Raw genomic sequence first — 24,414 nt, 5'->3', positions numbered from 1 at the left:
TTCAGGATTTTGTAAAAGCACTAAATGTTGTTCTCTATTGCATAAACCCGCAAACTTCTCAAACAATGTGAATTTCTGTTTCTCCCACATCCAATTTTCTTCCCTCTTGCGCACTAGTCAAAAATTTGCATATAACTATTACGCTATGATAACAACTGCATAATAATCTAATTAGACAAACTGCAAGAGAACGGGCCTGAAAGTTTTTATAGTCATTATTTCACAATCGCTCTCAGTTTTTTATGCGATTTGGAAAAACCCTGAAATCTTGAGCTATGCGAATACATTAGTGAAGACTATACGCGCTGCAGTTTCAAATTTAGCTTTATAATATGCTAATGCCACCAGATAGTTTAGCAGCATTCATTGGGTAAAATAGCTGGAGAAGACCAAACTTGAACTAAATGAATGCAGAAAAAGTCAGGTGATGGTTGCTTAAGAAAGACTTTCTAAATTCTTAAAAGAAATAAATGCACCACAGGTTAATGAAAAGTGGGAAAGCGTGTGATATGTTTTATGCCCGGAAGAGCATGAAAGTGGTTCTCAAACTTTTTTGTTGCAAAAGGCCCCCCTTGTGTACAGTGTATCGCTTTGCGGCATGCCAAATAAAGACTTGTAATCTTAAATTTTGAATTTTAATGAAAGCAAAAACATATTCAGTTATACAATGCTAGAACATTAATTCTTTTGGTTGGTGGTCTTATTTTTCTGATGTTTGATTGCATATCTATGATAAATTTCTATATTTCATAAAATGCCACAAAATCTTTGGCCTCCCTGGATCTGTCTTGGGGTCCCCCGGGGGGATTATTCCCCCAAATAGTAGGAATAATTTGTATTTTTTCTGTTGAACACAATATTAGATATTTTAAAGAATGTAGGAAGGCAAACAGTTCTGGGGCACCTTTGACTACCATTTAAATTGTCCTAATGTGGAAGTCTGAACTGAAAATTGCAAACATACTTCCAAATACCTTTCTCTGCGTTCATCAGAACAAAGTACTTTATACAGATTTGGAACAACTTGAAGACAAAATTTTCATTTTTGGGTGAAAATCCCTTAAACAAGCTAAAAACTGTGTGGCACACCTAAATCATGGGTAGAAGTTCAGAGAGGAACGTGCCTTTTAAGTAACTTCATCTGTCTTGCAATACCGCATCTCAGAAAGCAAACAGTTTTAACTCCGTGTTCTTGTTTGGATTGACCTTCAAATCCTACAGCAGTAAACTAATTATAAAACAAGGAAGTTATTGACGTGAGCAAATGGGGGTGGGGTTAAATCTCAATATTGACACTAATAGTTTGCAGCATTAATAATAGCAGATTGAATTTTTTACCTATTTAACCAATAAAAAGTCAAATCCATTTGAGAAAGAATGACATCATCAACCATGGCATACTAATTTACATTCTTTGGGGCAGGTTCCTATTTTTTTACATAAAGAGGTCATAGGTCAGATGCAAATACTGACTTACATCCATTTAATCGCAAATACCTGCAAAACAGTGGAAAACACATCCATATGAAGCTCTACAGCAAATACATTCAATAAAAACGAGGGCGGCCTGCCCATTAAGTACCAAGGTGAAACCATTTCAGTTCCATTTCTTTTTTATAATGGCAGTGATGCACAGCGGACATCATTCACAACCCCGCTAACAGGTTAACTAGTTGGGGAAACAAGGTTAACATGCTAGCCACCCGCTGGCTAAGTTTTGTGCGAGATGACTGCACAAATATCGTCCCGTTCGTAACAACCACCTCGTGACAGACCGATGATTAATGGCTGTGACTATTTGAAATAAACCCCTTTAAATCTAAACGTGCATTTGTGCTGGAACGGTGATAAAACGCACACACGTTTTTGGCTTTCAATCCATTTTGTGCATCATTAACCGGCAGGAACTAACACCTTCTGTGTGTCAGTGCAGATTTGTAGCGTAATGCATCTCTTTGACTTTATCTACTGACTGCTCTGAGGCCCAGTCGCCTGTTATGCAGGAAATGATTGCTCTCCGTGTCCTTCTCTTCTATCTGTTTTCCCTGCTCACAACCCCTGTCCCCCTCCGCAACCGTCCCGACTCGCCCCGGGAGCACAGACATAATTTAATACAGCGCTGCAGTCACTGTTGCTTACTACAGCTGCCGAGACAAAGCTATAAAGGTTAATGCATCAAAATAAGACACAAAAGAACTATGTTCTTTGACCCTTAAAGGGATAGTTCTCCCTCCCAAAATTCTGTCATCCTTTCCTAACCCTCGAGTTGTCCCAGACCTGAATATATCAATTTGGCAGAATGCTTGTAACCAAACAGTTCTTGGCCACTATTGACTTCCATAGCAGGTAGCACTTTATTTTACAGTCCTGTTTCCCATGTACATACTGAAGTGAATATAATAACAGGGTAATACCTAGGTACTAACCCTGAACCTACGCCTAAACCTTTACTTATACCACCCAGTACTTTCTTAGCTAAGTACATGTATTGTAAAATAAAGTGCAACCAAAATGACAATGGTAGTCAAATGTGCCCCAGAACGGTTTTCTTTCCTACATTCTTCCAAATATATTTCTCTATGTTCGTCAGAAAAAACGTACGATTTGGAACAATTTTACGGTGAGTACAGTTTTGGGTGAACTGTTCCTTCAAATAGTTTTAAAGAAAGACTGTTTCTTCTGAAGTTTTTCGGCAGTGAATAATACTTCACATGCTGAGCTCTGATGACAATCAGATTTTATTAAGAATGCAAATTACTCCACTTTTGTTAAAAATCGCATCTGGAATTGATTTAAGATTCAATTACCTATAAAGAACGGCCTTCTCAGTTTACTGACTTCTGCGTCGCCTCAAATCAGTTTCATACCGCTACAAATTAAGAGTTTACAACATAACAAAAAACGTTTCATGTCAAATTAAATAAATACTGAGACACTTCTAACAACAACTTCACAACACCTGTGTCACAACTTCTAAATAATTATGCATATTAATTTATATATGATGGTTGTCCTTCTGAAACCTTGGATGTCCAAATTCGCTGTTTTTCAGGAAATAAAAAAACAAGGTACTTTGTAAACGACTAAATACACTTTTTCAAACTTTTATGGGTTAGATATTTGCAAAACCCAGAGTCAAGGTAACAAGATACAAGGTTTCAGAAGGACAGCAGTGATATGTCAGTGTGCAGACAAGTTATGACTAATAATGCACTGTTTGACCAAACTGAAAATAAAGTTTATAGTACAGCATAGAGCTGGTATTATACTTAGCTTGATGTAAAATGTTTAAAAGGAAGATTATTTCATAATCTATGACTGCTGTCACTTTTTGGATGCAACACTTGCAGCTGTCCAACATCTGAAGGTTATTCTCTAACAAATGTTTCAGATTCTTCAGCGAAACTCTTTTTACTTTTTAACCAAGATCTGTAACTGTAATTTCACATGTCTATCTTAGCCAAAATGGAACTGTAATTTATAACTTTTTTGTCTCTTTCAAACATTTATTTTCCCACCTCTACAGCTAGACAACACCACTAAGAAAAGGTCAAGGCTTGCTAGCGCATAACAGAGTTTCATTTTCAACCGGCTAATTCCTGAAAATATCAAATACTACTTGGAACATCTCATTATGCAGATGAAGAAAAGTGACGCATTTAACACCAGCACCACAGGTAAATTTGGCCATTTTCATTGATAACCTTTCATAAATCCTGCATCAAAGTAAATTAAATATTCACTACATTCACTACTGTCCCCAATAGGAATTGCAAGGTACTTCAAAACAAGTTTTCAGAACACACCCCGTATGCCAGAATCTGCAAGTCTCTCCCATAGCTTGGGCCAAAACTGGGATATTGAATATTCTTTAACCTCTTTTTCAAATGAGTCTTACATCAACCTTTGTTTTGCCCACTAAAAATCTACAATACGGGCCACTCGGTGGCACTTGCCGTCAATAGTAGCTGGTAACATCTGTGACCTCCGAGCAATGGTCAAACACTCACCAGCCTTTTCCTCTTGTCCTGTTCCGTTGGAGGCTCTTCATCGTCCGTCAGTTTTGGCTCTTCAAAGTGACTCATCAGCATGCAACTAGAGGATAGGAAACCAGAGAGGTTATTAGGTCGAGAAGCACACGTACATGCGTGTAAGAGCGATCTTGCGTGAAGAAGAGAAATGACATTCATGATGCACATTTTTTAAACTGCCGTCCCTTCCCTTGCGCACCGATAGTGTAAACTCTCACTCCATTTATGAATGCTATTTTGACACGCCGCTGAAGTTAGTATGAGGCAGATTGTGTATTCATCCGGCCTGGAAATGATAAAATGCCTCAGGTGAGAGTATGGCACCTCATCCTTGAGTCATGAATTATTGTCTGCCCTGCATATCATTCACGTTTCATGAGAAGCTTACGACACCAAGAGAACAATAAAAAACAATGATACGCTATAGCGATACAGTATGATGTATTAGATACGGCGTATGATGCGTCTTATATTTAAAAGCATTACCCTTGTGTAGAAAATGAAATTCCTGACAGACATGCTTTCCATTGCTTCAGTGTTATATATCAGATGGGAAACCGCTAAAATGTTAACAACCAAAAATGCTTTTAAAATCTTTTTCATTATTTATGTCCAGTTTTTTCATTATAGAAAAAATAGGCCCAAAATCTTGCCTACATGAATAAAATGAAACATTTGCAGCACAAAAAATGATGCAGGTCATTAAGTCATAATGTAAATACTGTTAGTCAAAAAAAGCGAGATTTTAGTTTTTCAAATGTAGTTTGTTTAAAGTCCCCGTTCAATTTATCACACACAATTGATAAAAATGTAAACCATTTCGACTCCTACTGTATTTGTAAAATGAAATATAGTATACTTAGTTCATCAATTAAAAATTGTATTACATTCGACTAAATTCTATATATAAAAAAGCTAAATACTTGATCAATTATGTAAAGATAAAATCTCACTGCTTATAACGAAAAATGTTTGTTTCCATTATCAGTCAAGTCATTTTTACCAAACGGTTTAACACTTAATACTAAATAATCTCTCTTGACGTCAAGTGTGACTTTGGTGTTGCAAGCATTGAGGAGGTGCCATTAAACACTGTAACATGACAGTGTGTGCCCTTGGTTCCAGGTCATTAGGCAGGAGAAGGGTCATTAGAGAGAAAGAGAGAATCAAGCTTACTCTTTAAAGGTACTGGTCTCAGGGTCTTCTGTCATAACATCGTGCAGGGCCTCCACACTGATGTTAACAATCCCGCAGAACTTGTCCTGGATCACGCTGAGAAATGATCACAGTGGAAAACGTTAGTCCTTTTATTATACAAACTCTAAGAGATGCATATGAGGAATGACACTACTGTCACAGACACGTTATTTAGTATTTTGGGTTATTCGCACCTCATCTTTGCTTTGTTAAAATACCAAAACTCATGTAGTCAATGCTAAAATTAATACTACAGCGAAAAACTGTGCGACCCGGCAAGTGAAAATTCTACAAATAACATTCTGTGAAAGCACAATCTTGATATCTTTAAAATTGACTTAGTATGGCCATGTCAAAGATTGAAATCAAAGTTAAGGAAGGACTTTCTAAACTTTCTTGCAAAATAATAAAGTGTTGGTGTAGGGTCAATAAAATCATTAATTTCAGTATTATACTGTATGTGAAAATGCAATATTGTATTTACAGCGTAAAACACTAGGGGTAGGCCGATACCAGTTTTTCCTTTACCGATCCAATTCCTGAATTGCAAGCACCGGCCGATACTGATCCGATACTAGTATTGCTTTTTCCTGATCAGTGTAGAATTGCATATATTTCATTGTATTGAACAAAGTTATAACATATTTATGAAAGTTGACTGAACATAATGATATAGGCTTTATAATGTAGTGCAATATTTTTCAAGTACAGATACTTGAAAAATGTACATCAGTAAAAGTGAAAATACTTCACTTTGCTCTAATGTAAAGTGACACAAAGGGCTCATGCACATCCCGGGTGCAGAATGATGCGCTTAATGGATCCGCTTCTCTACACGTATTGCGCATTCTGGGAGCGGTTTTAATCTTTTTTTACTGTGAAAGGCCTAATTACAAGCAACATTATGTGCATTAAGGCTTTTCCAAGACTAACATTTTGCAGAGGAAACTGCTCTTGACCATTCGCTAAAAACGGTCCTAAACATACAGTATGAGAGCACAAACTACAAAACACAAGGTACTGATACAATAGAAAGTCTGGCACTAATATACTTTGCTTCGATTTAATAACTTAATAAACCAAAGGGGGTTGAGCTTTCTCATACAAAGTACCCGAACTCTGGTATAGCCTTACCAATACTTTGAGGGTCTGACACACTCTCCCTATTTAAATTAAGACCTAAACATGTCCTAAATCATAACTAATAATAAACATTTACTCAGTAACTTTTCATTAAAGTCACTGAGTGCAGCTGTGACGTGTCAAAGGGGGCCTGGTCCTCCCGGCTGAGACTGGTTTCTCCCAAAGTTCTTTTTTATCCACTTATTTATCATTGGAATTTGGGTTCCTCGCCTTGTTGGTTTGCTCACCGGGAGACTGCATGCATTAGATATTATTTGCTAGAATGATCCTGCTTGTTCTATAAACACCACGCACTGTGCACATTGCATGCACATTGTAAAAAGCGCTATATATAAATGATTTGAATTTAGCATCGCCAGCCAGGTAACCCAGTACCTATACTGGGCATTGAAATTTATATACAAGATAAAAAATCTTTTAGAGTAAATGAATGAGTTTTATTTTTAGGGAAAAAAAAGATTTTAGTCTAGAAAAAAGACGGACACTAATGGAAAGTGACTTTTTAGACTAGAAACGTCTTCACTCTTAAACGTTTTTGCAAAGAGCACATAATCATGAGCTTAACAGCAATCCTCATCTAACTGACTGTTAAAATGTAGAGTACACTCAGGGGATCTGAACATTAGAACACATACGTAATCGGAGACAGTTATTGCCAATAACTCTGAAGACATTCATTAGATGAAACGCCTTATGCAGGTGAGCTTTTGACGCAGCACTGGTGGGCAATTTAATGCATTCACAACCTTAAATTCACACTCATTCGAACATCCTGGTCATGGCCTTATGTGTTCTTTATAAATCCTTGCACACTTCTTTCCTATCACTTGTGCCCGAGCCACACTTCCTGTCGCCACGCCCTTCCATATAACCCTCCTAAACCTGCCGCCAATGTCTGATACAAATTGGTTCATTCATCACATATGAAAAATGGAACGCACAATATTCCTCCACTTTCCACTTAGAAGCATGTGAGGATTCTTCTGTCGCTTTGGATCTTGTCACGTGCGGCATTCGATGAAAAGACAGATAAGGAAGGTCAGTGCAACATCTGAAAAACATTGCTGGGTGAAATGAAGCTGTCAATACTGTTTCAGGAGCAAAGCAATCAGATCTCTGCTTTGGTGAAATGGAGACACATGATGAGGTGCTGTAGCTGCTAAGGGAGAGGGGCCGAACCGATACGACTTAATAACAAGAAACCGTTCAGGATTGAAAGGAGGCTTGTGTGAAATTACGACGTGACATGACGCGTGGCCTTACCGTCACCCGTTCTCGGTGGGACATTTTGTGATTCCTTCATCCAAAAAGAAAAGTGCTTGCTTACCTCAGAGATGTGAAATCGTTCAGAAATGCTGACAAAAAAAATCGTTCAAATACTTTGCAAACCTGTCAAGCTAAGCAAATATTAGAATATGCGAATTACAACATTGCCTGCAGATGTCCCATATATAAACCTAAACAGACTCCTCGGGAATACATTTAATAAAGTTTACTGCTTTAAAATGACTTTTTGTAGTATAATAGAGGGCAGCATCTTATCTCAATCCAATGATATTAAAGCTAGAAGAAGCGGAGCAGTGACCATCAAAGACGCAACATATTAAAGATCTCTTATCACTCAGCTTGGAGAAGAATAAAAGGCCTGGACTTTACCAAACCAGCAGTTTTGGCTAATTAAACCTGCAAAATCATTTCATTTGTTTAGCCACATGATGGGGTCATGTATGTCCTGGCACAAAGCCTAAGATCAAATGTAAACTTTTGAAATGGTGGAGTTCAATTGTAAGAGATATATTGATATATATTATGAAATCTAAAAATAACATGCAGCTTAGTTTTAATAAATGCTCTTTTGGATTGAGAAGTTTTGCGTTTGTATGGTACAATCAAGACATTTCAAAAGCTTAAAGTGATTTCTACATGTCATAATACCTTTTATGACATATGGGACCCGGGGGACAAGCAATGCACAGAAAAGACATGTTTTAAAGAAACAGCAATGTAAACAAATATACATATTTATAAAGGATTATTAAAGATATACAAAGGCATACAAACACCAATATCATTAAATCAAAGGCTGTCCCAACTTAAAGGTCCAGTGAATGAAATTTAGCGGCATCTAGTGGTGAGGTTGAAAATTGCAACCAACGGCCCACCCCACTCTAGCACTACGGTGGCTGACACAAAACTAAGATGTCGCCATGTTTTCGCTTCTTTGCCAAATGAGATGACGTATTTACGAAATGCGCTCTGTAGAGCAGTTTGTCCGTTAAGGGCTACTGTAGAAACAACATGGTCAATTCCATGCATGTAGATTGAAATAGCTCATTTTAATGTTTCATTACGTAAGGTCTTTATACATCGCTGAAGACAGTTATGTATATTATTTATCATGTAGACCATTAAAGGTCTTATTTGAGCACATTGAAAAAGTATCTTTCTGCCATTTCTGTCACGGGCTGCGCGGACAAACAATACTCCATCACTATTGTCATTGTAAGATTATTCTGCTCTCCAAATAACTAAAGCAGAGACAAATGTATCGTTTGACCGCCATCATCACCCGTTGTTAAGCTCGATTAGGGGGCGAAATCATACGTGATGAAGTTTGCCTATGAGAAGAAACATTGAGTGTCTGGGACATTGCTGTAAAGCCGCAAGTGTTTGTTCAGTGCAGTGCAGTCAGACTCGAGCAAATAGAATAGTAAATAGCAGGGTGAGTGGATGCCATTCAAAATCCACTGAATGCCTGTGAAAATGAATATGCTGTGCCTGGTTTCATGCGAGGCTGACGGCGTGGCTAAATATCCTTTCAGGCTCAGCCTTCATTATTTTCTCTGAGTCCAAAACAGATTAAAAAACAATCATTTGAAAAGGGATTGTTGACTGGCAGAGCACAATACGCTCCTAAGATAAGTTTGTATATTGCAATATTCTAATGCAGCGTTTATTTAAATGTCTCTAAGCTGGGCTGCATGATTTGGCCGAAAACTTTAGACTTAGACATATTGTGGTTCAAACAGCGATATGTGAGACGTTTAATATCTCATCATTCTGTCGATTTAATGGTCAAGGCTGGGAGTTGCAAAAGTAGAAGAACCCGGATATCCTTGTATCGCATTTTGCAACATCAATTTAATTTTGATGAATTGCTTTGTATTCAAATCTTTTTTGCGTGTTATGACTTGTTGCTTTAGTTGAACACGAGAGGAGATGTTAAGCAGAAAGTCACTCTTGAATTCTATCATATGGAAAAACACAGTTCCACATTCTTTCAAATCCCCCCTCCTGTGTTTGACAGGAATCCGTCAGTCATATTGTTTTGAAAAGACGCGAGGATCCGTAAATGTGCAAAATGTCACTTTTGTATGATCTTTCCCTGTTTGTATGTGAGCAAAAAGACAATGTGCCAATAATAAAGAGAACACCAATCATGCCTCTGTGCTTCAGAGAACGAGGCTCTGAGAAATAGCTCGCCCCATGTATCCAACAAGGCGTGATAACACATGACTATTCTGCTCCCCCTGCAGACTCAGTCTCGAGCAACTTCTGTCTTTCTACATCACAGCAAAACAAGGCCATGATGGGGCTGTCATCTGCCAGGTAATCACTGCTTTGGTGTGGTAGAGAGATTGACAATGAAGGGCTCTGGTATTGATGTCATTATTGATCTCATAGAACAGTGGCCTGAACGATCAATCTCAATGAAATAAGGTGACAACAGACCTGCTGCAGCATCGCAGTTGATTCAAATCCCTGATGTCGTCCCATAATCCGGGGATTCGCGGTGGGCACACGCATGGGCGGCTATGCATGCAGAATGTGCGGATGCATGCAATAGATGAGACGAACTGGGAGTGTGAAATGATTTGGCGACAAACTGGCAACAGAGGGTCTAAACATGAGCGTGCATGTAGGGACATGCTGATGTGCTTTCACGCAACCTGATTCAACATTTTCTATTGTAATGAGAAATGGGAAGAGTTTCTTTTTCCTCGAGAGAAGTTTTAAGCTATGCTTATTTTTAAGATTGACTTCATAAGGTTTTAATGTAAAACGTTCTCAGGGAACCACTGAAACATCATGGCAGTAAAATGTTAGTTTCGGTTACAGTATAAACATGCTGTCAAATTGTGTGTTTACCTATGAATTATTTATACGTTTTATTGCTATTTTTGTTGAAATTCTCATTATCATAATGCGTCTAGATTTCTGAGTGCATTTTGTGTTGTAAATTAAACCGTAAAATTAAACAGTTCTGAAAAAAACAATTCGTTTCTCTAGTAGATGTTCTCAAATGGACGTCAAAAATATTATAATATACACAAAGATATTTACATTAATTTTGATTTAATTTGAAGAAACACATCTACCAGTACCTTTCAAAAACAGGTTAATGATGACTTAATATTGTTCTAGGTAAAATATTCTCGTCACGCTGTGTACACAACTTTTTTCATTGCCTGTACCAATACAGGTAGCTGTCCGCATTTAAAAAATGTAACATGCATAATCAAAATATACTTCATTAATGTCTTATGTATGATTAATTCAAATTTGTTCAGGCATCATGGCTTCGCTTTTTTTAGCAAAACATGCTTTAGGATTGACAGAATTGTTTTACCCTGAAGTAACATATTGTTCTGGTACTGTTTCTTTAACATTTCAATATGTAAATGACTTAAGAGTGCAAAAGTACAGTAGGGCTCTCTAAAAGACCATTCGTTTTCTCCATAGAGCAAATAGCTTCTTAATGATAACATAAAGCTTTCACGAATGATCCTAAATGAGCACAAGACATTGAAGATTTACAACAGCCATTTGTGTGTTACAAGTTCCCCTGTTCACATATGTACGAGTAACAACTTTGGTATAGATTGAGATTTATACCGTACTGTCATTTTGTTTTTATTTACATCATTCGCAATGCTTCACGTGATGCTTTGTTCAGTGTCCAATAAAATTGTCTTTTAGAGACAATTCCAGTAAAAGACTTCAATCTTGTACTATAATCTTCAACTGCTTTTTTCTTTTAAACAGAGAACGTCATGCCTGCGATGACTTCTGTATGAACTCTTCTTGCAGCTCAGTTTATTTAAACGGCCTGGAAATGAAGATTAAAGACATAGTTGTACTGTCAATGTTACAGCGTTTGTACGATGCCTAACCCATTTTTAACTCTGACCTCGAGAACTTCGCCTAAAAATCATTTGAAGCACAGTAAAAAGCCAAGATAAATTGAACTGCAAAACGTGTGATTTAAAATGACATGTAATATTACAGGTAAAATGACTCATTCCCCCTCACAGGAAATCTGACAGCTGATTTCATGATGATATGCAAATCACAGCCCCATACATAATAGCTCAAACTTACAGGTTACTTTTTATAACAAGACACGTAATCTCGGCGTGTGACAAGACAGGGTAATGGAAGCACCGCTGACATCCGTCGCCCGACCCAAGAGATACCGACCGGTGTGCCGGGTGATGTTGCGTAACGTGGCTTTTTAACCGAAATGTCAAATCGTTTGTAGAATGTTACAATTTGTACAGCTCTCTGGCCTAATGCTGCATACAAGCCTGAGAGATATGCATGCAAATGTGACAGGAAGAAGCTGCAGCGCTTGTAAGATGACTAACCCATTTTCAGACGGCAAAAGTGACAGGAGAGCCAGAGCAGAAAGCTTCCTCCTCTCGGGCTGGGTGATGTTGTCCATGCGGTCAACCCACATTTCAATCATGTTTCCTAAGAGCTGGTCTGCCTGTGACAAAGAAGAGATCAACATTTTCATTTCATATTTACGGTGCAAAAAAATGACTATTTGACTTTCTTCAGCAGAAACCCAACTGAGATACTTTAAAGTCAAAGTAAAAATCAAGTTTTTAATGTTGTTTATATGTTTGTTTATAACTCTAGTTATGTTTTTACTATTCTTTAAGACAAACCATGTGCAAATGTACAATTTGAAACTATTGCTGAGTATTTTCTCCATAAAACTGCAGTTTACCAAAGACAATAAAACAAATGCGGTTTAAAAACTGCTCCGGTTAATGACATCATAACCCTGTAACCAATCAAATCAACTCATTTGACCCCTGTGGATCGGCAGTCTTAGACAGCGCATATATTCGGGCTAAAATGATCGCTGCACTGTTGTGTCAGCTCTCAGTCTCATGTTTATTTAACAGACAAAAGAAAAGCACCCAGGTTTGCAATGAAGTAATTCAACTTTTTGGATGAACTATCCCTTTAACCGATGCACTTAGTGAAGCACACGCTGAAAACAAGATTAATACACCCTCCACAAGATAAAAAGAAATAACCTTATGGTGCTTTGAGTTGTCTGACAGGGTTAATATAGTAAAACCTCCGACTTTGAAGTTATTTGGCTGATACTGTAAATAATGGAATCTCAGTGGGATAGATATTTCCGGGACTGAAGAAATTATGGAGAATACCGAGATATGCTGAGACCGTGATAGTGCCAATGAGTTCAATTATTTAGCAAGCAGGGGTGCGAGAAAAAGACTCGATGTGGGCGGCTCGTCTGACTCCACAGGGACCAAATTACTGTAAGATCTGCTAGTGCAAAAATCGCATAGCAAAGCTTAAGCGCAAGTATTTTTGCTTATGATCCTTCCAGAGGAATGAATTTGACCGTGACAAATAGTTAAAATTAATTAATTTCTTTGGACTAAAAATAGCAATTTTTTTAAATGATTAAGTGGCATTCGCTGGTTTATCTGGCAACCAGATTCCGGCGGGCTGGCAGTCATCCTCACCTCCTGGTTAAATTCTGCAGCCATTTGTGTGAGAAGGGAAGTGAAAAAGCCTGAATTCTGCAGGAGAATGCGACCCGTCACTCCCAGGTGTGTAGACATGACCACGGGGTACCTCTGAAGTCAAACACACAGGTATATATAAGCACTGAAAACAAGAAACGGCTTCACTGCTGATACTGTAGAATCATGTGGTGTTCAGACTTACTTCGCCTCCAACAATTCCTCGTATCACAGACGGCAGAAGAGGCTGAAACATATGGGAGCCCAGTATAGGACTCACTTTAATGGCAATTTCAACAACCTGCCGGAGACAAAATACATTGATCATTTCATTTCATATATCAAATTCATTGAAAGTAGGCACTGGTAAAAATGGAATGTTTAATGGTTTAAAGTGCTTGAGATGATACACAACAGCTGGAAAATAAGCAGCTCAGAAATGGATCACACAACCTCCAACGCTGTGACAAGAAGACATATGGGACTGGGGAGCAGGGTTGGAGGAAGCATTATATAGATATGATGAACTGTGGTTGAACTGCGGTAAAACAAAATGAAACGGCAAAGACTTCTAGGCAGTGATCTGGTGATGTGTGTGTAGAAAGCTTTTTAAAGGTTTGATGTTTAACTGTTTATCCAAAGTGTGAGTAATACCGCGCCTCTGTGCATTAGCATTTCAATCCTATTTTATGTTATGTATATACACAAGTATATTCAGTACATTCAAAAGTACTTTGATATATTCAAGAAGTAAACAAGAATATATATTCAAGTGTCCTCTCTTTTAAAGACGCCATGAAATCAAAAAATTTTTTTTTAATATATATTGTAGTGACTTATCTGTGCACTTTATTTAATTGTTATCAATGCGTTCTCAAAAATATTAACATAATACCACCTCTAAACGATCTCTCTACACTTCCGGTGACAAGGAATAGTGTGTGGGCGGGGCTTCAATGACTTACACCGGACGCGCCTTGACAAGGCATTAGAACTCATTTTAATGTGGCGCGGTATGACAAACCCATTAAGAACAATCATGTTTTTATGCCGTGTCGCTTCCGGTATAGACACTGTGTAACTGACTGCAAATGTTCAAGGTTTTCAGCCTGGTACAGAGCAGAATTACACTGAAGTGACTGCAAAGGGTAATTTAGAAAACAAGACAGAAACTAACGCTTCTGATGTGTCTGGATTGCAGCCACGGTCGAGTACAATATAAAGCCAAAGCTGGCAAAGCCTTTGCGAACTGCCGAGGGAATTAAGCCACTACAATGACTTTCAAGTGTGAAGGAGGAAAAGCAAACAACTGAGAAAATCCTTTGGCCTCAATGCATGTTTGGGCACACTTCAGCGTTTTGAGGTTATCTTATATTTTGTCATCTTACCTACAATTTACACTGAGCGTGTGCAGACTGCTCCTGGGAAATGGCACTTTCGGAGTGGAGGAAGTGGGCATTGACAGCATGACACATGCTGGTGGTCAAGTGTGTTACATTCATAACGACGCCCCTACAGGCTCATGCTTGTACTTGCGCCAGCCGCATCGTTTGTTCTTCAAATCAATCATGAACAACAACATGTTTCCCTACGGATGCTCTGGCTGGGATGGATAGGAAGCCACTTTTTTTTTTTTAATTTTTATAACCACGTGCTTGAAATAAAAAAAATGAAAATTTAACTAGGACTGCACAATAGATGTATATTGAAAAATTGCAAATGTCTAAAACAATATGCATATAGCAGTGATTTTTATTCAGCATTTCTGGCTTGCACTTTCCGGTCCAGTGTCTGTTGAATTTCAACAAAATCAAACCTCAGGAGTGACAATGTCATCCAACAGCAATCTGAAAGACTGACAGCATGACATGACAAATTAAAAGTGTTACACATTAAAAAAAAGAGGTCATCCAATAAAATTATAACTTTTGAACTTTTACTAAATACATGTAGAAGTATTAATGTTGTATTGCTTAAAAGTGAATTTACTTAAGAGAAATGTTGTTTGATGATCACAGAATGAAACAAAAATGACCCTTTCAACTAAACATATACTTATTAAATAGTAAAAAAAACCTGAAAATAACTTTGAAAATGAAATGCTATCATTTATAAGATTTTCCTCAATATTGTGAACAAAAAAAGAAAGAATAAAATTGAATCAACAATATAAAAAATATAATTAACCTGCTGAATTGTTACTCAAATAATGAGATACGACATATCACTGATTCAATTTTGAATCAATTTTGAACTTATTTATTAAAGGAGTTGTTTACATCAAAACAAGCCTCCCTATTCATTTCAAATCATGTACATCAATACTACAGTATTAACAACATTTAAAATATCGTCCAGATTTACTTGACACACAATTCACGCCTGAGCCCGTTTCCTTAAGCCTGACGATTCCAGACCGTGAGCAAACTGAAAGAATGCGTTTGATTTCGGAGCACTCTTAACAGAAGTGTTTCAGATTAGTTCCACTTGACAAAGATGATTTCAGTCACGAAGGGCATTAACTAAAATGGCTTTGATTCATGTACACCGTGAGAGAGCAAAATCGCAGTTCCACACTGTCCATAAGCCGTCTCGAGTGAGATTTTCTAAACAGACTTACCGAGAAGACGGCACTTCGGTCTGTGTTAATTAAACATGTCAATAACGTGAAAGTAACACCTCCAGATACTGCTGATGTAAACGAACAAGTTAATTAGTGAGTTACAAAGCTTCCGTCCTTGGACTTTATGATTTACATATAAAACATGATACCTGTGGATCAGAAGCAGGGAATACTTGGCAAGGTTAATAGAATGTCTGCCAGCACGTCACAGGCTCACGAGCTATTCAAAGTTTTAATGCATGCTGAACAGTATAGAAGGAGGCGCAGTGTGGAAGTAATCTGTGCAGAGGTCTATACAAGTGTGTCTGACATCCTCAAACGCTGAATGGAAGTGTCTCAATCTTAAATGACCAACCGTTTTAGAAATATGTATCATTTATATCTAAATATGCAGAATGAAGGGCTGTTCAACAATTCATCCAGAATAAAAGTTTATGTAAAAACTTTTTCCCTTATCCATGAAATAAACGTGCATTGTGATTTATACTTTTCTACTTTAATATGCAAATAATACAGTATTACAATCATTGTACACACCGTACCACACTTTTCCCCTGCATACTTATTTCCAAGTCTTGCACTTGGTTTGCATCGGCAAAATGAACAAGATAAATCTTTCCACAACACCGTGACAAATATGTAGTTATATCACGGTTAACCTTGGGCTTTTTTTCCAATTACGTTTCCTTTCGTCTCATGGAAAGATGTTGCCTGTTGGCACAATGGAAGCAACACACATAGGGAGGTTCTCAATTCCAAGAACGCAAAGAACATACTTGTGTTCTCGTGGAGACTGGTCTTGCGAGGCTGCCTCGGAAAACCAAACTCTTACGGACACACCACAATGACTTCTAGGACTTTAGCAGGTCCGGTACGCGCAAGTCTGCATTCAATGCCTCCTTGATATCAAGAACACATCAGTACTGTCATGCATTTTCTGTTCTTGTGTTCTTGAGTATTGGAGCGGGACTTGACGACGATGACGTCAAGAACACGAGGACACAAGACAGCTGAAGAACGCATATTGAGAAACAGCGGTAAAATCTTTTTTCTTACTAAGCCATTGATGACTGAAACATAAAAAGTCGTGTTGTTCGCACATGTTCTAAAAATCACAAAAGAAAAATATCATCAGACTATGATGCACATCCAAAAACTCTATCAATGTAGCTCCAGCTCTTACAGCACAGACTGCGTGTTATCTTCCAAATTGGCATGAGGTCTCCGATGTGCATCTGCTAACCTAGGAAGGACCAGCTGGAAGCCCAGGCTAAAAGTTTTATCTCTAATGGCAGCACACTGGCAGGGAATCTATAGCATTCTGTGCCCACCACCTTTTACAAAGTCCACTTTGATGCCCACATCAGTCAGCCTTCATCCGTACAAGCCCTATAAAACAAGCATCTGCGCTATAAAACCCTGTTCCTGGCAACGCTAAGCGAATTGATTAAACTGGTCGCAAAACTAATTTAATAAAATATCAGGGTCGTAACACTCGGATCGTTTCATGAAAGCAGAAATTGTCTGAAAATCTGAAGTGTTTGAATGGTGAAGGACGGCGACGAAAGCGGGCCTCTTCTGTCGGATTCAGGCGCTCGAGTGCACGAGCTGAAGAAAGCGTAAGTGAGGACAGCGTTTTCGGAGTCAAAAAGCAGCGCTTTCTGCAGCCTATTCAAAGCAACAAGAGGGAGCTGAGGAATGATTTTTCCAGTCATTACTCTGCAGCTGAGCCAGGCCACTTCATTTCACAACAAGAATGCGTTTCACAAAAGAGCCTTACGAGAAAGATTGATCAGGCTGTTTGTGAAAGAGTGTGAGGGATTGAATCGTACCTTCAAAACCTGGACTTGTCCCTCTGTGGTGATGTCTTTTAGCAGTTCACAGAAAGATCTGCAGAGGGCTTCGGCATAGTTCTGAAAATTACAGAGGTAAAAATATAAAGTCAATATAGTAAAGTGGGTTATTATATCGTTGCTGTCCTTCCAAGGTTTCAGAATGACGGCGACGATATAAATAATTCATGTACATTAGTATTGTGTTGTGTTGTTTGAAAACAAACAAAAACTTGATTTCTTTGTGGTATTCAAGACATTTGAAAACACTGCATCTTTTTTGGTATTGTGACCATTTCGTCATGTTTCATTTGATAATTTCACTTAAAACATACAAAACAAATAAAAAATGTTGCCATGGTCTGTGAATGTAGTCATTTGTTAATTTGTGAATATAATTTAATGTCTCAGAATATATATATCTTGCAATATTAAAATGGCACTGGAAATAAAATAAAGGTGACTTTACAGGTTTTCATTCTGTGAGAACTTATTATAACAACTGGTATTAATACGTATTAATAATATTACAATATTAACATTCAGGGGATGTGTAAAAAATTAATTGAAATCGATGCCTGAAGTCGACACCCTCACGCAAGATAACTGTTAGTCTCACATTAAGCAAATTCTATCTTTTACTTTATTTACATCCTGCTAACATTTTTGCACTATAATTATCTTCCCACTGTGGAAATAATGAAGTTATAATTAAGGTAAGTCTGGTAAACTACAACACAAACCAATTAATTCAAGAGTTAAAGAAAACTGCATATCAGAACTGACTCCGTAAAAGTGTCTCATTAACCTTGGTCGTCCACTATCATTCTAAACCGTAATATCACAAACTAATCTTTTCAAATTTCCGCCACATTTATCTTCCCAGGAAAGTGCGAACTTCATTAATACCGTAATTTCCACCGTCGCTCCCTTTGAAAGACTTATTTTTTGAAGTTTTATATTTTGTCTTGCACTCACCTGCAAGAAATCTGTGGCCGAGAGATAAATGTAGGCGTTGATGATCTGAAAGCAGGTTCTCACATTCTCCGAGCTTAGTTCTGTAATAGGGAAACCAAATAAAATGACTGAGGGGTGGAGGAAGATCGTCCGAGCAATAACAGAGAGACGGAAATGACAATCAGAGGACAACATGACGGTGCAATAGAAAGTGGAAATATAACAAAAGAACATTCTGGAATCCAGCCATCTTCAAACGCTCTTGATTCATCGAGAAGTTAAACTGCTGGAGATGGAAGCAGGCCAGAAAGCAAAACCAACCAGTTTTGTCTTGTGTATAAGAAAAATGACTCTGAAAATCTGAATAGGAAATCACATTTTGTGGATAAATCAAGAATGATTTGAGAACAAGCAACGCATGAGGGAATAGATTCTCTCCTCTACCAAAGTTCCGGGTTTCCTTCAAGACGGGTAATGAAGCGCATAAATCAAGGTTACAAGACAGCAAGCTGTGACTCGAGAGATGATAATCTTTCAGAAATTCGACTAACAATTACATTTAAACACTGTACATTGGCACAACAACGAATAATTAATATGAGCGGCTGCAATCACGGAGCGAGTCACTCATCTAGCACTTATCTTTCTATTTATTACTATAGTTGCTATGGAATCCAATAATCGCCCTGAACGCAGTGCTTTCAATTAGACGCTGCGGTTGATCTTATTAAGCTTAAATTAAACTGTGGCCTTATCCTTGTTAACCGAGACAGATTCTTCTAAATACGATCGCTGCGCACAAGTCTCAGAAGACACTTAAGAGTAATTCACTCATATACTGGGAGACTGAGAATCCTCGTGTCTGCCTGTTCCGGGTTCCCTTTGGAGACGACCTTGCACGCATCGACGGTGACCTCGGATAAAAAAATGGCAAAATGTCTCAAAGGCTGAATAGGATTTGGGGTGAATTTCGAGGGCTTTAGTGTGGGGTGACCCCTGCACTGTTAACAGTAATGAGAGATGGCAGAATCACTGCTTCAATTGTGCCTGAAACGACTAGATATTTTTGCTTTCCAAAGGTCAGGAACCACCCAATTCGACACAATCCCCTGGTGACACACACACACCATTTGTGTCCACTGCCAGAAAAATAGCTTTTCTGAGGGGAGTTGGTGAAGTTTTAACACAATATCACAAGCCCTATTGGAAGCTGGATGGACAGAAAAATACACCAATCGGTCATGTGTCTGTTTTGAAAAAGTAAATATCTTTATGGGATAAAATATATGCCACACACATAAACGTAAACCATTTGTAAGCCAGTGTTGCTCAATCAAATAAAGCAATGTTTTCAGAAAGTAATATATGTCTATGGTGGGGCAATTCCAGCATTATGGATGTGACACTTTCAAGCAACCCATGAAATATAAATTCTCAGAGAATGTAAGTATATTGTATCATTTGTTTATATTTTACTAAACCCCTGGTGATAGAGTACAGACATAGAGTACAGACAAAATATCAGTCTATATACAATTTTAAAAGAGGAAAAAGCGTTATGGATGTGACAAAAATGGAGGCACAAGAGACTAAATACATTGTGGGATTTCTGTGAATCAATATGTGCAAACCAGAAGCAATAATACCCAACAAATGAAGAGGGGATGACTCTTTCCAGAACATAAAATAGTTACTAGATTAAAATTTTCATTCCATTTGTGAGAAATATGGACAGTTATGGATGTGACAATTCACTTACCTGGCTATGGAAAACTATGTTTTATAAAAACGTTGAGACTTCACATGGGTTTTTAAACCAAGTTAAGCAACAAATATTGACATCTGACTAGGGTGGGTAAAAGTACCAGACCGATAAGCAGTATCGCTTAATAGTAGTAATACCCTCACAATCTTAAAGTTACCCATCCCTACATCTGACCTATCAGGTTCAACCTTTGGTAAAAAAAAAAATTTGCATGGAATAGCCCAGTTGGCATATAACGGTAAATATAAAACTAGATCTTTTTTAGATAAGTAAAATACTTTGATATAATGTAAGGTCATAAAATAACACCTTGTACGAGTTTGTTCATATTTTCTTTAATCTGCCTTAAATTACAAATTCAGTATATAATACATTTTGTACCTCTAATACTCTCATAAAGGACACTTCCTATGCAATCTACTTGCAACAGCGAGAGTTAATGTAATAATTTAACAAATATAAAAAAAAAACTTGTAGCTGTGGGATAGAATCTAACACTGGTGAGAAACCATCAATGAAGCCAGAAAAGCAAATTATATTACGAGAGAAGGTGGTCCAGTTCTGAAACAAGTCAAGTGAATCAAGCAAAAAAAAGATTAAAACTTCCTAACTTTCCTCGAAATACGAGGCTGTCCTGAACCAGTTTAAACAGTCAACGACGTGAAAGCAACGTGTTTCTCCAAAATGTGATTCGCTCAACACTGTCATGCGGTTAGTTTCAAATACAAGAGCACTTCAAGCTTCATCTTCATTCGACACTTGAGAACGCCGTCCGCGGACACCTCAGAGTTCAAATCACTTGAATGAAAATTAAAATCATTCCCATTTCACAATAAATAAATGACAGAGACGGTCGCTCCATGTCCTCTACTTTCCTTATCCGTGATTTGCATTCAGTTACAGATGATGAGGTACGAAACAATTTAATTTCAACCGTCTCGTGTGGCTCGTGAATATTTATGTCATCAGTTGAACGACAGTCTCAAGAGTGCAGAAATAAGCGCGTCACAAGAATGTTGTCATAAAGAGACGTAATCTGGAGTGATGGACGGTTTAAGAGAGGCCCGTGCTTAGAAACATGCTTATTTATAATTATCGAGCTCTGACTTATCAGGTGAAGGGTAAACAAATCTGATTTGTACAGCACTGTATGTCAGAGGTGTGACCATTTCCGTCAAAAAGACATCAATAAAGCCAAAACAAAACCGTATGTCAATCGAAATAAAACTATTTATAGACCAACACAATCTTAATATCTCCGCTATCTGCTGTTGCTATAGTTTATGTAAAGACGCCTTAGAGGACCATAAAAGCAAACTAAAGGATTGTTTTTCCAAAGAACAATGTGCTAGTTTCTTGAATCTATTAGTGGTGCCACGGGGAACTGTAAAATGTATATTTGTGGAGGCCGTGTTGAAATCCGTGTTCAAGCATAATTAGCTGGGGATTCTCAAATAATGCAGTCAGTGTGAGTTATGAGCTAATCCTGCTTTGACTAAACCAGCTCCCTCTGAGAATATAATGACCAGTTCATTAAGACGTGATTAAACGTGCTGCTATAGGGCTGTATGAAATCGTTTCTTGACGTTTCATGTCGGTTTTGTATAGGCTGCACACATGCAACCCGAACACCAGAAAATGTAAGCATTTAAAGTGATAGTTCACCCAAAAATGAACATTCTTGTCATTTTAAACCTGTATGTCTTTCTTTCGCAAAACACAAAAAAGAAATTTTGAAGAGAATTGGTAACCGAACAGCACTGGCACCCATTCACTTCTACTATATAAATACTAAACCAATGGAAGTCAATGGTGCCAGTTATCAACATTCTTCAAAATATCTAATTTTGTGTTCTGCGGAAGAAAGTCATACTAATTTGTCATGTTTATTGGGGTGTACTATCCCTTTAAAGACCTGAAATACATTATTTACAAAAAATGCTAAAATATGCTGCATATTTATTATTTATCACAGCTTATTTATGAAGAAGCCACACATTAAAAATGTAAAGATGATGAAGGCTCTTCAGAAAGAGCACACTTCAAGGTATAACTTCATGGGTAAGGAGCAGGAAGCAATTATGGCAATTTCGTCGCTCATGCTAATTTCGTTTTAATATTCAGCCATTGTTTGCAGCTCCATTAAGACATCATGAGGTATTGGGAGGCCTTCAGGACTGTTCAGGGCTCGAGTGCGCAGACGGCAAAGGGCCAAACTCAACGTGTCCAGAGGCAAAGAAAAATAAAGCAACTTGTCAGCCAAACAGATGTGTACGAACAGAAAACAACAAATAGGATTCAATAAATCCTGTATAGAGCTACCAATCTTTTTGATTGACATAAAATAAAAGCCAATAATAGATCATACCTCAATAGATTTTGACCATAACATGATTCTGAAAGGTCAGTAAACCAAAAGGCTATAACTTTAGGCAATAAACATGCAATATTGTGAATTAACAGTAAACATTTAAAGGTCCAGTGTAGGAAATGTAGTGGCATCTAGCGGTGTGGTTACGAATTGAAGCCAACGGCTCACTCCACCCCTCCTTTATCGGAGCACTACAGTGGCTGACAAAGAACTACGATGTCGTCACGTTTTTGCTTCTTTGCCGAAGGAGACAACATGGCGAAATTCATGCAGAAAAGCTGATATGGTAAATTACATTGCATTTATGTCAATAGATCATCCAAAAAATACACAATGGAACTATAACTCGCCATATAATGCCAAAAGCAATCCAAGAAAACGACATATACCTTATAACATATGTTTCACGCAGGTTTTGGGCCTTTAGAGTATATGAAGCCGTCATTTACAAAGAAATGGAAGAAATTCAAAACAAGCTAACGGAAAAAAACGTTTACCCATTTATGTTAATATCCCAGTGGTAAAAAATTGCTCCCAGCTGCTTTGATGATAATGCAGAAATAAGGAACCATGATAATGCTGCATTCATTTCGCTAGAAAATTGGATGTACACTGCGTAGAGCTTCACCTGTGTGCAAAAAACGTATTTTGAGCCAAAATGATGCCAATAAACGTAATTTCAATATGTATGAACAGTGTGACGGTGCGACTCATCCGTTTCGTTGGGAGACCGATTAAAATCAAACCTTTAAATGCGTAAAAGCAAAAAGGCATAAAAACTTTGTTTTTAAAGATTTCTCCCAGCAGGATATGATCTATAATATGCCATCTCATTTATAGATTTTCAAATATTACCACGATTGTTATTAGGATCTCCCTGTGAGCTCTGTTATTATGAGCAGACAAAGCAAACCATCACAAATCACTAAATGTATAGCTGTACTAATTCATTATCCTGACTGTGATAGGAATAGAGGAGCACATTAGGCTCTTCAGACCTGCAGAGAGTCATAAGACGACATTAACATTTCATCCTGAAATAAATCCAAGTTTGTAACACAATTCAAATGTATTTATTAAATATGAAAATGATCAAGCAACCTGAGATTTGCAAACAACAAAAATGCTTCAAAGTTCGGACAATAAAGTCCAAAAGGATCACTTTTCTTGCTCTCTAAAGGCTTGTTATGAAACGCAGACGATGTTCCACATCTCTCACGGGCACTGATCTTTGCTAAAGGCTTGTGGCACTGACTTCTTGACACGGCCAATAAACACAGCAAACAGCGTGAGCAGACAGACCTTTTTTCATTAAAAATGCCATGCACCAAGAAGTGATCAGAAGAGCATCCTTCCCTAAGATGAAAACTAGACAGAAACAGCAGGAAGACCATCAGTTCCTATCCATAAAGAAACAGACATCATTTGTGAATATTAAACTCAACTGCACAATCGACAGTTTGATCTTTGGCAGCCAAGAAACCGTATTTTCTACTGCAGTAAATCAGCCGAGGGCTTGTGGGAACGTCTATAAGGCCAAATTTAGTTTGAGAAAACAATCTGTGAGCTCCTGCTGCTGGGGTCAACACAAAACCATCATCCGCTGACAGTTTCTACTGTAGGGTCTGATAAAACTGAGGGTGGGCGAGAAGACATTTCCAGTGCTGTCAAGATCAATCAGTCCATCAGGAAAACGGAACTAAC

The 24,414-nt window shown here is 37.8% G+C and overlaps 1 protein-coding gene across 1 annotated transcript in view; it reads right to left on the bottom strand.

Moving 5' to 3' along the window:
* ipo11 (importin 11) overlaps positions 1–24,414 on the bottom strand; it is a 101,193-nt gene that overhangs the window by 9,770 nt on the left and 67,009 nt on the right. Inside the window, exons 23-29 of the mRNA XM_079467025.1 lie at positions 18,596–18,675; positions 17,618–17,698; positions 13,368–13,463; positions 13,163–13,276; positions 12,020–12,141; positions 5,208–5,303; positions 4,011–4,095 (exon numbers count right to left, since the gene is read on the bottom strand). Of these exons, the coding sequence (XP_079323151.1) occupies positions 4,011–4,095; positions 5,208–5,303; positions 12,020–12,141; positions 13,163–13,276; positions 13,368–13,463; positions 17,618–17,698; positions 18,596–18,675 (674 nt within the window). The remainder of the gene's footprint in view (positions 1–4,010; positions 4,096–5,207; positions 5,304–12,019; positions 12,142–13,162; positions 13,277–13,367; positions 13,464–17,617; positions 17,699–18,595; positions 18,676–24,414) is intronic.

This window comes from Barbatula barbatula, assembly GCF_947034865.1.
Source record: "Barbatula barbatula genome assembly, chromosome: 11".
NCBI lineage: Eukaryota > Metazoa > Chordata > Actinopteri > Cypriniformes > Nemacheilidae > Barbatula > Barbatula barbatula.
The sequence above is the reverse complement of the archived record's forward strand: the minus strand, read 5'-3'. Positions and strand labels throughout refer to the sequence as shown.